General features: G+C 39.5%; 2 protein-coding genes across 2 annotated transcripts; both read left to right on the forward strand.

The window, feature by feature from the left end:
* Nucleotides 1-876: 876 nt before the first annotated feature.
* LOC104896593 (uncharacterized) lies at nucleotides 877-2,043 on the forward strand. Its single transcript, XM_010683361.2, has one exon. It carries the CDS (start codon nucleotides 877-879, stop codon nucleotides 2,041-2,043), a length of 1,167 nt encoding a protein of 388 aa, XP_010681663.2.
* Nucleotides 2,044-5,563: 3,520 nt separating this feature from the next.
* On the forward strand, nucleotides 5,564-6,157 carry LOC104896591 (uncharacterized). The gene has a single exon (XM_010683359.2). The coding sequence runs from the start codon at nucleotides 5,564-5,566 to the stop codon at nucleotides 6,155-6,157; it is 594 nt and encodes a 197-aa protein (XP_010681661.2).
* Nucleotides 6,158-13,537: the final 7,380 nt, after the last annotated feature.

Below are 13,537 nucleotides of genomic sequence, written 5' to 3' on the forward strand. Positions count from 1 at the left end.
GCTTGGACCATAATTTTCCGCTCCTAGGACACCTCAACAAAAAGGTGTTGTTGAAAGGAAAAATAGAATATTATAAGAAATGGCTAGAACAATGTTGATAGCTAGTGGTCTTCCTATGAACTTTTGGGCCGAAGCCGTGGACACTGCTTGTCATATTATAAATCGTGCCATGTTGATACCTTTGTTAAATAAAACTCCTTATGAGCTATATTTTGGTAAAAAGCCCAATATTACATATCACAGAACATTTGGATGTAAATGTTTTGTTTATAATAATGGGAAACAAAATCTTGGAAAATTTGATGCTAGGAGTGATGAAGTTGTATTTCTAAGATACTCTTCAAGTAGCAAAGCTTATAGAGTTTATAATAAAAGGATTATGTGTGTAGAAGAAAGTGTGCATATTATTTTTGATGAAACAGAGATCAATACAAGCACAAATGTTGATGATGACTTCGAGATAGGTTTGGTAAAAGACCAAACTCTCATTGATGAGACTTTGGAAAATGAAGAAGTCATGGGAACAAAGCCTAAGGAATAATATCATGTTCATAAGTCCCTCTAGGTTTTGCTGTGCGAGGGTGTGTCTAGGAACCCTAGTTTTTCCTTCTATGAAGGTTGGTTTTCCCGAGATCATCTCGGGATTTCCGGTTAAAAATCCCAAAAAGTTTAATAATCATTGAAGGTCATCTTTCTCCTACCCTACCCACAACCTTTTTCGAAATTATGGAGGGGAATAATAGTGTAGCTGATGATGGCGGTACCGAGGAAGTTATCGAATGAAATATTGATAATAATGTGGGCGATGAAGACAAATCTTCTCTAGTTATAGTAGGGAAAGTCTGGGCGCGTAAGAATGTTAATGCCAACGCATTAATGGATACTATGAAAAAAATCTGGCAACCAAAGCATGGGATGGAGGCTCGGAAGTTAGACGAAAATCTGTTTTCTTTCCAACTGTGTCATTGGCGGGATAAAACGAGAATCCTGGAGGGCCAGCCATGGCATTTTGACAAAAAAGCTTTGTGTCTGAGTGACATACAAGAGGATGGTAAGCCTTCTGAAATCCAACTAAGTTCTTTGCCACTATGGGTTAGGTTTTATAACCTTCCTTTCAAAGGGCGAGACAATGATTTGAACGTGAAAATGCTTGCTAGTAAAATAGGAGTTTTGATGCAAATTGATAAGAATGATTTAGTGGACATAGATAGATCCGTTAGGGTTCGTGTTCTTGTTAATATTAAGAACCCATTAAAAAAAACTGTCAAATTAAAGATGAGAGGAGGGGAAGTTCTGCCAATAACCGTGAAGTATGAACGACTCCCCTTGTTCTGTGGCATCTGTGGTCGACTTGATCATGGGGATAGTGATTGTGAGGAGAATGGTGGGGATCACACCCCAGAAAAACGTTTTGACGTTACCATCAGGGCGTCACCATGGAAGGGGGCTTCTGGAGGGGGACATTCGGGTCATGAAGTCAAAAAAGAGGTAGCCAAGAAGCTGTTTGTAACAATGCCTCGGGAGATGATGGAAAAGCAGCGAAAAGCTAATGAAGACATGGAGAAAGTGAGGGGTCAGGTGGGACTAGTGATGCAAAAGCTGAGTGGATGTGACCTTCAAGATAATAATAAGGATGCTCAGGGCCTAGGGGAGGCTCGGGATACACAACTGCTGATAGGAGGGGAGGATTATCATGGCGAAGAAATGGGTAGTCAATGCAAAACCCAGATAGAGAAGCAGGGCAGCAAGGAGGCAGAGGGCTTGACCGAGAGTTTTGATGGAGGAGATATAATTATGGGTGACCACATCAAGAAGCGAGGATGGAAAAGGATTACTAAGAAGAGTGAGAAGGAGGAGAAAAATGGAGATATTGTGGTGGGCAACCGTAGGAAAGAACGAGAGGGTGAAGATAAATATATAGATGAGGTGGTTTTAAACTCAAAGAAAGCCAAGAAGTGTGAAGGATTATCTCATCATGAGGGTGAGAAGGACCAGAGAACTGTAGATGTGGCGAGCCCCACCCTATGGGCTCTAGGTGGCTAATGAAGAACATTCTCGTATGGAACTGCCGGGGACTAGGGAGCTTACCGGCAGTTAATGCACTAAGGCGCATTGTGATAAATGAGCACCCGATTCTAGTGTTTTTACAGGAAACTAAATTGAAGCAATGGGAGATGGACACGGTTCGGAAAAAACTTCGATTCACGGGAATGTTAGTTGTTGATTGTGAGGGGGAAGGGAGAAGTAGAAGGGGAGGTTTATGTTTACTCTGGAAGGATGAATGGGCTGTTAACATCAAGACTTTCTCGATTCACCACATTGATGCGATGGTAGGGTGTCCGGGGTTGGAGGAGTGGCGGTTCACTGGGGTGTACGGATGGTCAGAAGATGGCAATAAACATAAAACATGTGAACTCTTAAGAAGGCTCTACAATGATGCTAGTACGCCGTGGGTGTGCGGGGGTGACTTTAACTTGATGATGTGGGCATCGGAAAAACAAGGGGGCAATGACTTCAAATATGATGAAGCCACAATGTTTCGTGATGCAGTTGACTATTGTAGACTCCATGACTTACACTTTGTTGGTTTTTCTTTCACATGGACAAATAACCAAGGGGGTACAAAGAATATCCAGGAAAGGCTGGATAGGATATTGGCAAATCAGGTGTGGAAGGATCGGTTCGGGGGCTCATATGTGACTCTCCTTGCTAAGCGGAAATCGGACCATCTCCCAATTACTCTAAGTGTGCGTAGCCTTACAATACAGCCTACAAATAAGCGGGCTCAACGTCTATTTCGATTTGAAGAAATGTGGCCACGGGAGGGCCAATGTGAGGAAATTATTCGGGAGGCTTGGAGTGAAGGAAATGGAGTTAGTGGGAGTATGGCTACCACAACGAGGAAATTACGTGAATGGAGCTCGAAAACCTTCGGGAATCTTGCAAAGGAGGGGAGACACTGCCAAGCACAAATGGCGCGATTAATGGAGGAGGATCAAACACATGAGGTGATAGCCCAAATGAAAGCGGTTGACATGCGTATGGATGATCTTGAAGCGAGAGAGGAGGTGTATTGGAAACAACGAAGTAGACAAGAGTGGCTAAAACATGGAGACCAAAATACAAAATTTTTCCATGAAAAAGCAAATCAATGGAGGGTGAGAAACACTATATCAACAATTAAAGATGCAGGTGGCCAGGAATATTTCGAGGAAGCCGAGATTTCGGAAATCTTCCTGCAGCATTTTAGCGAGCTATTCAGTGCACAAGATGATCTCGATATGAATCCGGTTCTTGGGAAAGTCCACGCAAAGATCTCAAATGGATTGCAACAAATGTTAGCCGAGCCATATAGAAGAGAGGAAATAACGCTAGCCCTCAAACAAATGCACCCAACTAAAGCCCCGGGACCTGATGGTATGTGTGCTCTTTTTTATCAGAAATACTGGAACATTGTGGGGGGTGATGTGGAAAGGAAAATATTAGACATCTTGAATAATGGAGAAGATCTAGGCTCCTTGAATCAGAATCACATTGTGTTAATCCCGAAAAAGAAAATTTGTGAGTCTCCTGGTGATTTTAGGCCTATTAGTCTCTGCAATGTCTTGTACAAAATTGTATTTGAGGTGCTTGCTAACAGATTGAAACAAGTCCTACCTGTTATCATTGATGAATCCCAGAGTGGTTTTGTTCCGGGCCGATTAATAACTGACAACATTTTGGTGGCTTATGAGTGTTTCCATTATTTGAGAAAGAAAAAGAGAGGTAGAGAAGGATATCTGGGGCTTAAATTGGATATGAGTAAAGCCTATGACAGAGTGGAGTGGAGTTTCCTAGAGCAAATGATGATCGAACTAGGCTTTCCGATGGTGTATGTGAGACTAATTCTGAAATGTGTTAAATCTCCGTCATTTTCTATCTTGGTGAATGGACAACCTTCCAGGCGTTTCTTTCCATCTCGCGGATTGCGCCAGGGGGATCCTCTATCTCCCTTCCTTTTCATTCTGTGTGCTGAAGGTTTATCGTCTCTGCTGCGTGATGTTGAAGCAAAAAGAGAAATCCATGGATTAAAAATTGGAAAGAAAGTTGATGCAATTTCTCATCTCTTTTTCGCAGATGATAGCTTATTGTTTACTAGAGCAAATGAGGAGGAAGTCGAAAAGGTGCTGGAGATTCTTTCCACTTATGAAGCTGCTTCGGGTCAGATGTTGAATATGGAGAAAATAGAGGTGTCATTTAGCCGAAACATTGAACAAGAAAAGCAACACATGCTTCAGATGAAGTTAAATTTTAAGGCTGTAGATGAACATGAGAAATATCTCGGTCTCCCAACTTTTGTAGGGAGCTCGAAAAAACGTGTTTTCCAAAGTATTTAAGAACGGATCCTGAAAAAGTTAAAAGGGTGGAAAGAAGGTCTCTTGTCTCAAGCAGGGAGAGAAGTGCTACTAAAAGCCATAGCCCAAGCTATTCCCACATATGCAATGCAATGTTTTAACATTCCGGTTGGTATTTTAAATGATATTGAAAAGGTGTGCCGTGCTTTCTTTTGGGGTCAAAAACAGGAGGAACGGAAGATGGTGTGGGTAGCATGGGAAAAATTATATGCCTCAAAGCAGGAGGGGGGTTTAGGCATGAGAAATTTAGTGGCGTTCAACAAGGCAATGTTAGCGAAACAAGCCTGGCGAATCCTAAAGTACCCGAACTCTCTAATGGCGAAAGGGCTTAAAAACAAATACTTCCCGAAGAAATCTTTCATGGAGGTTCAGGTTAGTCCTCTGGCTAGCTATACATGGAAATCTATCCTATCATCCAGAAATCTTTTAGAAAAAGGTTTGAGAAAAGTGGTAGGAAATGGGTGCGACACATCAATCTAGGACGACCCATGGATACCACACCTGCCGAAATTTCGGCCTGTGCAGATTGGAAACAATTCTGAGGCGCCGTAGGGAGTGAACGAACTAATGCGAGAGGGTGGATGGAATAAGGAGGAAGTGGAGAAGTGGTTTTCACCATGGGAGAGCGAGGCAATCCAAAGGATCCCCATTCCAATTCGGCCATGTAAGGATAAATGGGCTTTGCATTTCACTAAGAATGGCTATTTCTCAGTTAGAAGTGCATATTTCTTGGAATTAAATGCAAAAGGGGGGAGAAAGCGTCGAGTTCCGAGGACCGAGATCAGAAGGTATGGAAACTACTGTGGAAGGCAAGGGTACCAACTAAGGTTCGGAACTTCGGATGGCGAGCTCTTCACAACGGGCTACCAATGAGGGAGAATTTAAGGCGGAGGGGGTGTGCGGTCGAAAGCAGATGCCCAATGTGTGGTGAGGAGGCAGAAACCATCCTCCATGCGCTTGCATTGTGTAACGATGTAAAACATCTATGGCAAGTATCTCCGTTGAGAATCGATATTCGGGCAACAGAAGATGAGTCCTTGATGGACTGGGTTTCGAATCTAAGGCTCGTTCATGACAAGGAGGAATGGTGGGATATTTTTTGGAGCATCTTGTGGGGTGTGTGGCTGCGTAGGAATGCATGGGTTTTTTAGAACAAGAGGATGGAAAGTATGGATATTATTCAACGGGCGGTGGGTCTGGTAGGGGAATATGCTAAAGCTCAAGAAGCTCATCCTAGGGAGATTAAGAATGATGATGGAGGGTGTAAGGTTTGGAAGCCACCAGTGGAAGGGTCCTACAAGATTAATGCGGATGCAGCCATCTTCAAAGACCGCACGGTGGGGCTAGGAGGAGTCATGCGGGACGCGGCTGGAGAGGTTATGGGGGCCACATGTATGCATTTGGAGGTGGAACTGGGGGTGGACGAAGCAGAGGCATGTGCTGCTCGTCATGCGCTGCAGACCGCCGTGGAGATGGGCCTTCGCCACATTGTTCTGGAATCTGATAGTCTTAAAGTGATCTCGCACCTGCTGACCAAAAAGGGTGATGAATCGAGCTTTGGCAATGTAGTTGAGGATATTCTATGGCTAGGATGCTTTTTTTCTAGCATATCTTTCAATCATGTACGTAGAGAAGGAAATAGAGTAGCACATACTATAGCTCAACGAAGTAAAGAGTATGGGTGTATGCGTGTTTGGATGGAAGAAGTGCCTCCTGAGGCTGTAGCGTGTGTAATCTCGGATTTGGCTTTAATGAATGAATAGTTTCAGTTTTCCCGTCAAAAAAAATATATATATCATGTTCATGTTCCCAACGAAGAAGAAGAACTAGGTGAGGATACACAAGTTAATGATTCCACTATTGTTGAGCCTGGTTCTCAAGGACATGGAAGTGAAGAAAATTAAAGAAATCAAGTTCCCATCCATAAATTCCAACAAAAGCCTTCGAAACATCATCGTTCCATCCTATGGAACAAATCATCAGTGATATTAACAAGGGAACTCAAACGAGCTCTCAAATTAGAAACTTTTGTGTTTTTCATGATTTTCTTTCTATGTTAGAACCCAGGAACCATGAAGAAGCTCTCACAAATGCTGATTGGATTGTGGCTATGCAAGATGAACTACATCAATTTGAAAGAAACAAGGTTTGGCATCTTGAGCCTAAACCTAAACACAATAAGGTAATTGGATTGAAATGGGTGTTTAGAAACAAATTGGATGAGTTCGGAACCGTAGTAAGGAACAAGGCTTGTTTGGTGGTGAAAGGATACAATTAACAGGAAGGTATTGATTATGAAGAAACTTTTTCTCCTGTCACCAGGTCGAAAGCTATAAGAATATATATTGCATTTGCTGCTTTCATGAGTTTTAAATTGTATCAAATGGATGTGAAATGTACGTTTTAAATGGTTATCTTAAAGAAGAGGTTTATGTCGAACAACCTCCTGGTTTTAAAAATAAAGATTTTCCGAATTATGTTTTTAAGCTTGACAAAGCTCTTTATAGGTTAAAGCAAGCTCCTAGAGCATGGTATGAAAGACTTTCAAAGTTTCTTCTTGAAAATGAGTTTGAAAGAGGAAAACTTGATAGAACCTTGTTTTTAATCAAATGGGAAACATTTATTAGTAGTTCAAATATATGTTGATGATATTATATTTGGTGCCACTAATGAATCTTTGTGCAAGGATTTTGTTAATCTCATGAGTAAAGAATTCGAAATGAGTATGATGGGTGAGCTCAATTTCTTCTTGGGGCTACAAATCAAACAAACAGAAGAAGGAATCTACATCCATCAACAAAAGTATATCATGGAACTGCTGAAAAAGTATGGTTTGGAGGCTTTTGAAGTAAACCATACACCTATGGGAATTCCAACAAGATTGGATGAAGATGTTATGGGAACAAGTGTGGATCAAACCAAGTATCGAGGTATGATTGGCTCTTTATTATATCTAACTGCAATTCATCTAGATATTAGTGTAGGCATATGTGCAAGGTTTCAAGCTAATCCAAAGGAATCTCATCTCACAGCAGTGAAGAGAATCCTAAGATACCTCAAAGGAACAAATGATTCGAGCTTGTTCTACTCAAGAAGTGATACCTTCGAACTAAAAGGCTATGCAGATTCTGACTGTGCTGGAAATTTGGTCAATAGAAAGAGTACATCAGTTATGGTTCAGTTCCTTAGTCATAGTTTGGTTTCTTCGAGTACCAAGAAACAAAACACAGTTGCTTTACCTACAACTGAGGCTGAATATGTTGCAGCAGCAGCATGTTGTTCCCAAATGCTTTGGATATAACAACAACTTCGTGATTATGGAATTTACTTTGACTGTGTTCCCATCTATTGTGATAGTACTAGTGCAATTACTATTTCTAAAGATCCAGTGCACCATTCTAGAGTAAAACATGTTCATATATATTAGGCATCACTTTCTCAAAGATAACGTTGAAAAGGGTCTTATTAAAATGAAATTATGTGAAAGTGAAAGTCAGATTGCTGATATTTTAACTAAGCCCTTAATTAGAGATACATTTGAGAAACTTAGACTAGAACTTGGCTTGATTAAGTTGAAATAGCTGCTATAATCTTTTTCCCTGTTGGTGTGACTCTTTGGCATTAATTCTTTGTGAATAAACTTCAGTGATTTCATTCATTGAGTTCATCACAATTCTTATATGTTTCTTACTTATGTATGAGTAAAAATGTCTGAAAACTACTCACCTAATGTCCAATAATATTCCCCTTATTGTTCATTAGACAATTCTATGCTATTAGAATAGATAAAGGGTTAAAAGATTAATTGTGTTCCTAAGTAGCACCATTTATTGTTCCCAAGTATTGTTTGCAATTGTTGTTCCCACCGTAAATATTTAGGATTTCTTTTCTATCTTTATTTGAAAGTGAAAAATAAAATCCAAAAATCTTTTGTTCAGATTTTTCCTATAAATCTGATTTATTTCCATTAATCTGATTTATTTCCATTAATCTCTCCTAATATCTCTGAAATCAGTTAGAGAGTTATTATCTTTTTTTTTTCTTATCTTTTGTTTCTCTCCTCCTACAACCGTGTACAATACACGTTTATTTTTTTCCTTCAACTTCATTGTTCCTCTTCAATTGAAATCCAAATCACCACTTTTCCAAAACACACCTTTTCATTCCCCTTAAAAATTGCCCAACTTAACAAAATGGTAAAAACAAAAAAATCTTCACACCTAACAAAAAATCGAAAAACCCTCTCCTTCTTCAACCTCCATAGAATCTCCAACTCCCATGGATATTTCTCCAACTCCTCCGAAAAGAATCTTAAGGAAACGAAAGCAAATTGAGGAATTGTCTGAGATGGAGATCGAAGATGAACATGCGTCAATTGAGGGGGAATCTGTTGTTCCCGTGAGAGGAACAACGAAGAAAGCGAAGGTTTCTTCAAGCTCCTCGAAGAAATCCGATAAAGAACAGTATGTTCTTTGTTTAAGCATTGATTTTAGTTGGTGTAGGCGCGTTAATTTCAAACAATTGCTTAATATTGTGAAATTTCAAGGTTGGACAAATCTTTTTGACAATTATTATGGGTAATCCCTGATTCCCAAAGCCATGGATGAATTTTGTGCTAGTTTTAAGGTGGATGATGTTGGAAAATGCACGGCTAAAGTTAGAGGAACTAACATTGAGTTTAATGCTGAATTTTTGCAGAAACTGTTTGGAGTTCCTGTGAAGGGAACAAATGTTTATTTGAAGAAACAGAGGGGATCGTATCCATTTTCTGATATTTCATTTGATGAATTGATTGAAAATATGGTGGAAAACGTGGAGCGACTTTCCTAGACCATAACCTCCTATCTCCCTTTCACAAAGTTCTTTTCCATATCCTCAAGAAAGTTGTTTTACCCCATTTATCTAAACGTGCTCAAGTTAGCATGTTAGACCTCATTTACATACATTGCCTTGCCTCTAAACGCCCATTAACTTTCCTTCCTTAATAATTCAACATTGTAGTAATTGCATAAAAAATGGTTTTGTGGTTGTTATGGTGCTTTAGTTAAGGAAATCTTAATTAAATTTAAGGTTGATCTTAAAGGTTTATCCTCCATCGGTATTTCAATGGGAAATATGCTAAATTCAAAGGCTTTGAATAACTTGAGCGTAAGTGTGGTGGATGGAATTGTGACTCGCGGCCAAGTCAATGTGGTTGATAATGCGGATGAGGATGAAGAAATTGTTGTTCCCATCTCTAGGGAACACAGTGATAATGATGGTGAAGAGAAAGAAAACGAAAAAGAAGAAGAAAGAAAAATGAAAATTGCAAAAGAAAAATAGAAAAAGAAAAAATAGAAAAAAAAGGAAAATGGAAGATGGCGATTTCATCGGAAGAAATGGAGAAAAAGAAACAACCGGCTCCTAAAGCTCCTCGCACAAGTAAAAGGGTTCAAATTATGAAGGTATTGAGTTCACCTATCTTTGTGTTTCGTGATAATGATGATGATGATGATGATGATGATGATGATGATGAGCCCGTTTTGATTGCGGAGGAAGATTTTCCGTGTTATGTTTCTGCCTCAAGTGCACCCTCTCCTGTTCCCATGAAGACTACCCTACAAACTGCTTCTCCTACTCTTCCATCTCCACAAAAATCCCAACCTCCTCCTAGGTCCAGAAAATCTACCTCTCATGTTTCGAAGGAAAAGAAACCAGTTGTTGTTCCCAACATAGAGAAACAACATGTTGTTCCTAATCGTAAGGAACCCTCTACTATTCCTAACCCTAATTTTCCCTCCTCTTCCTCACAAAATCCCACTATCAGATCTACCTATACCCTTGAACATGCTAAAAGGTTGGACCATTTGTTCACCTTAGTTATGGGGAACACCGAGGCAATGATGGAATTTGCAGGTGAAGTAAAGGATTTAAATGGTATGGTTAAAGGATTATCGGACAAAGTGGATGTTGCTTTGAAGGGTCATTGAGCTATCTTCGTCCAACTACATGCTATGACCACAACTATTACACAGCTTAACACGAATGTTACGAATTTGGAATCTATATGTCAAAGCTTCTTGAAAACTTAGAGAGCAATAATTTGGAGGTTATGAAGGAATTGGAAGATGTTGTAGAAGAAGTGGTTGAAATCCCCTCCTTTCCTAAGCCTTAAACACTACTCTTTCTTATTTTTGTGTGTTTTAGTTCATTTTAGGGAACATTACTCTTTTATTTTGTCATCTCTTCTCTTTATTCTCTTTCGGTGGTATTAAGGAACTATATTAATTTAATAATCTTAAGTCTTAACCTTATGTGCATGTGTGCGTATTTTGAATGGCTAATATTCTTGGATTGCGGTTTTGAGAGTTGAATTCGTTATTTACTTATACTAACCAATTGTTCCTAACAAATTTGATGGTGTGATGAGTTTGTATAGATGAAATTCTTCTTTTCGAAATCACGGGATATTGTTTTTGGAGATGCCAAAAGGGGAAAGTGAAAGGCGATAAGAGTAAACTATAATTTTTTGCCTTGTTTTATGTTTGATGCGTATGCAAAGGCACTTGTTCTACATGATCCTATTAACTTGGTCATGGATACTCTAGGGTTCGAACTCAAGGGAAATAATCAAGTCTTGGCATGTGTGGTGACTTGGCTCATGGAAGATGGCGTAGGAAATGAGTAAAGAAGGAATCCTAGTTCTGTATATATATATATATATATATATATATATATATATATATATATATATATATATAGTAGATAGATTTTATAGTTTAATTAGGATAAACATGTGATAACCATGTAATAGTGCACGTGTGGTTAGGAGATAGAATTAGCTTAATCCCTTATCTTGTTTAGTTATGTTTATCCTAGTCGAATTGTAGCCTATATATAGGGTGTACCATGCATTAATAAAACTTAGATTTTGCTTTGTGTTTACACATGCTTGTGATTATTGTTTTGCTTGAGAGCTAAACTAATCAACCCATTAAAGACTTTTCAGGAGTGTTAAGTTTTTGGTGTTAAATATCTTAATTTCAGGAGTGTTTTTAAAAGTGTTTAGATTCTTGCTTCAAGTTTCAGGAGTGATCTTGAACCAAGACATATCCTTGTTCGAACTAGATCATTGATTCATTCGATTTCTTGGAGTTAATCTCTCCAAGATTCATATTCATACTTGACTATTAAACTTCTTGGTTTAGTAATCATATCAAGTGGTATCAGTTTTCCAGGGAGGAGAAGATAGAAAGGGTTTCCTTTAATCAACAAAGATCCGAGGGCTACCAACAAGCTTCGAACGTTGCTACATGGTAAAGACTTGATCTTTTACTACAAAGATCCATTCTTTACATTGCAAGGTAGTAAAAAACAAGGGTTAGGATTGGTTTTTACATCCAAGATTCAATCTTTCACGTCCAAGATTCAATCTTTCACGTCCAAGATTCAATCTTTAAGATCAAGAAAGTTGAAACAAGCGTTGGAGAGCACATAGCCATAGAGTCCGAGATGGACAAGCTTGCCAAAGCTATGCAAGACGTCACTAAGTTGCATTATGACTCACAAATCCGACTCAATGAGAACAACACCACAATCAATGGGATTGGTAGTAACATGAATAGGTTGGAAAGTTGCATGGATGCCATTGAAACAATCATACAAAAGAAGCTTGATCCGAATAGTGCCACCTTCATAGGCGCCAATTCAGAGGAAGATGGGGAGGAACATGAACAAAGATCATCCAACAATACATACAACGATGATCGTGGCTTAAAGTTGGATGACTCCACAGGAGATAGTAATCCAGAAGACTTATTGGAGTGGATTCGCCGACTTGAGAAGGTGTGTGATTATAGAGGCTTTGATGACAGGAAAAGATTCAAGATTGCCTCCATAAGACTCACAAAATATGCTGGAATTTGGCTTGAGAGTTTGAAGGCACAACGAGCCAAGAAAAGTAAAGAAAAGCTTTGTAGTTGGGCAAAGTTGAAAGAAAAGCTTGAAGAGAAGTTCTTGCCTAATGACTATGAGCAAAAGCAGTTTCTCAGGCTCACTACCTTGAGCCAAGATACGCTTAGTGCACATGAGTACACCATGGAATTCGATAAACTAGGGCTTATATGCGACATAGAGGAGAAAGAACAATGGAAGATTGCAAGATATATCAAGGGTTTGAACCGCCATATTGCCAAGAAAGTCAAAGTATCCACTTATCACACTTTTGAAGATGTGACAAAGTTGAAGTTCGAAGAACATGAGAGAGAAGAGAAGCCTAAGAGTTCTTACACACCTAAGTATGATGCTAATGCTAAGGCCAAGGTTGTAGCTTCCTATTCAAACTGGTATGAAGGGCCCAAGAATGTCACCCAACCTAAAGAAGACACAAGAGTTGAGAAGCCTAAAGTACTCGTTCCAAAAGAGAAGTTTGAGGAGATGATGAAGTGCTTCAAGTGTCAAGGAAGGGGACACATAGCAAGCAATTATCCTAATAAAAGAGCCCTCACCATGAGACAATACCTAGCTTTGCAAGAAGAAAAGGAGGTCTATGAGTTCGTCCCTAAAGAGGAGCAAAACCTAGGGGAAGATGAGGAGGAGAATGCTTTTGCTGAGGATGACTCGAGGCTATTAGGGGTCATAAGGCGCACCTTACATGTCGACCATACACCTAGCATAGAGCAAAGGGAAAACCTATTTCAAACTAGATGCAAGGTAGGTGATTATACATGTAATGTGATAATAGATAGTGGCTCTTGAACTAATGTTATTGCATCCGAGGTGGTGTCAAAGCTAAACTTAGGTACAAGGGCACACCCTAGACCATACAAGTTGAGTTGGCTAGATGATAGCATTAGCATGAGAGTCAAGAAACAAGCTTTGATTGCATTCTCTATAGGGGGTTATAAGGATGAATTATGGGGTGATGTACTACCTACGAGTGCATGTCATCTCTTGCTTGGAAGACCATGGCAATTTGATACAAAGGTCATCCATGAAGGGGACTCTAATGTGTATTCTATGGTGGTTTGTTCTAAAAGGGTACGATTGCATCTTTTAGCTCCTCATTCAGTGGCGCCAAAGCAACCACCTAAGAAACCAAGTTACTTCCTCTCTTAAAGGGAGTTCGAACAAAAGGTGGAGGAAGAAGGTTGTGCTTATGCATT

Source organism: Beta vulgaris, chromosome 6, assembly GCF_026745355.1.
Source record: "Beta vulgaris subsp. vulgaris cultivar EL10 chromosome 6, EL10.2, whole genome shotgun sequence".
NCBI classification, from domain to species: Eukaryota; Viridiplantae; Streptophyta; class Magnoliopsida; order Caryophyllales; family Amaranthaceae; genus Beta; species Beta vulgaris.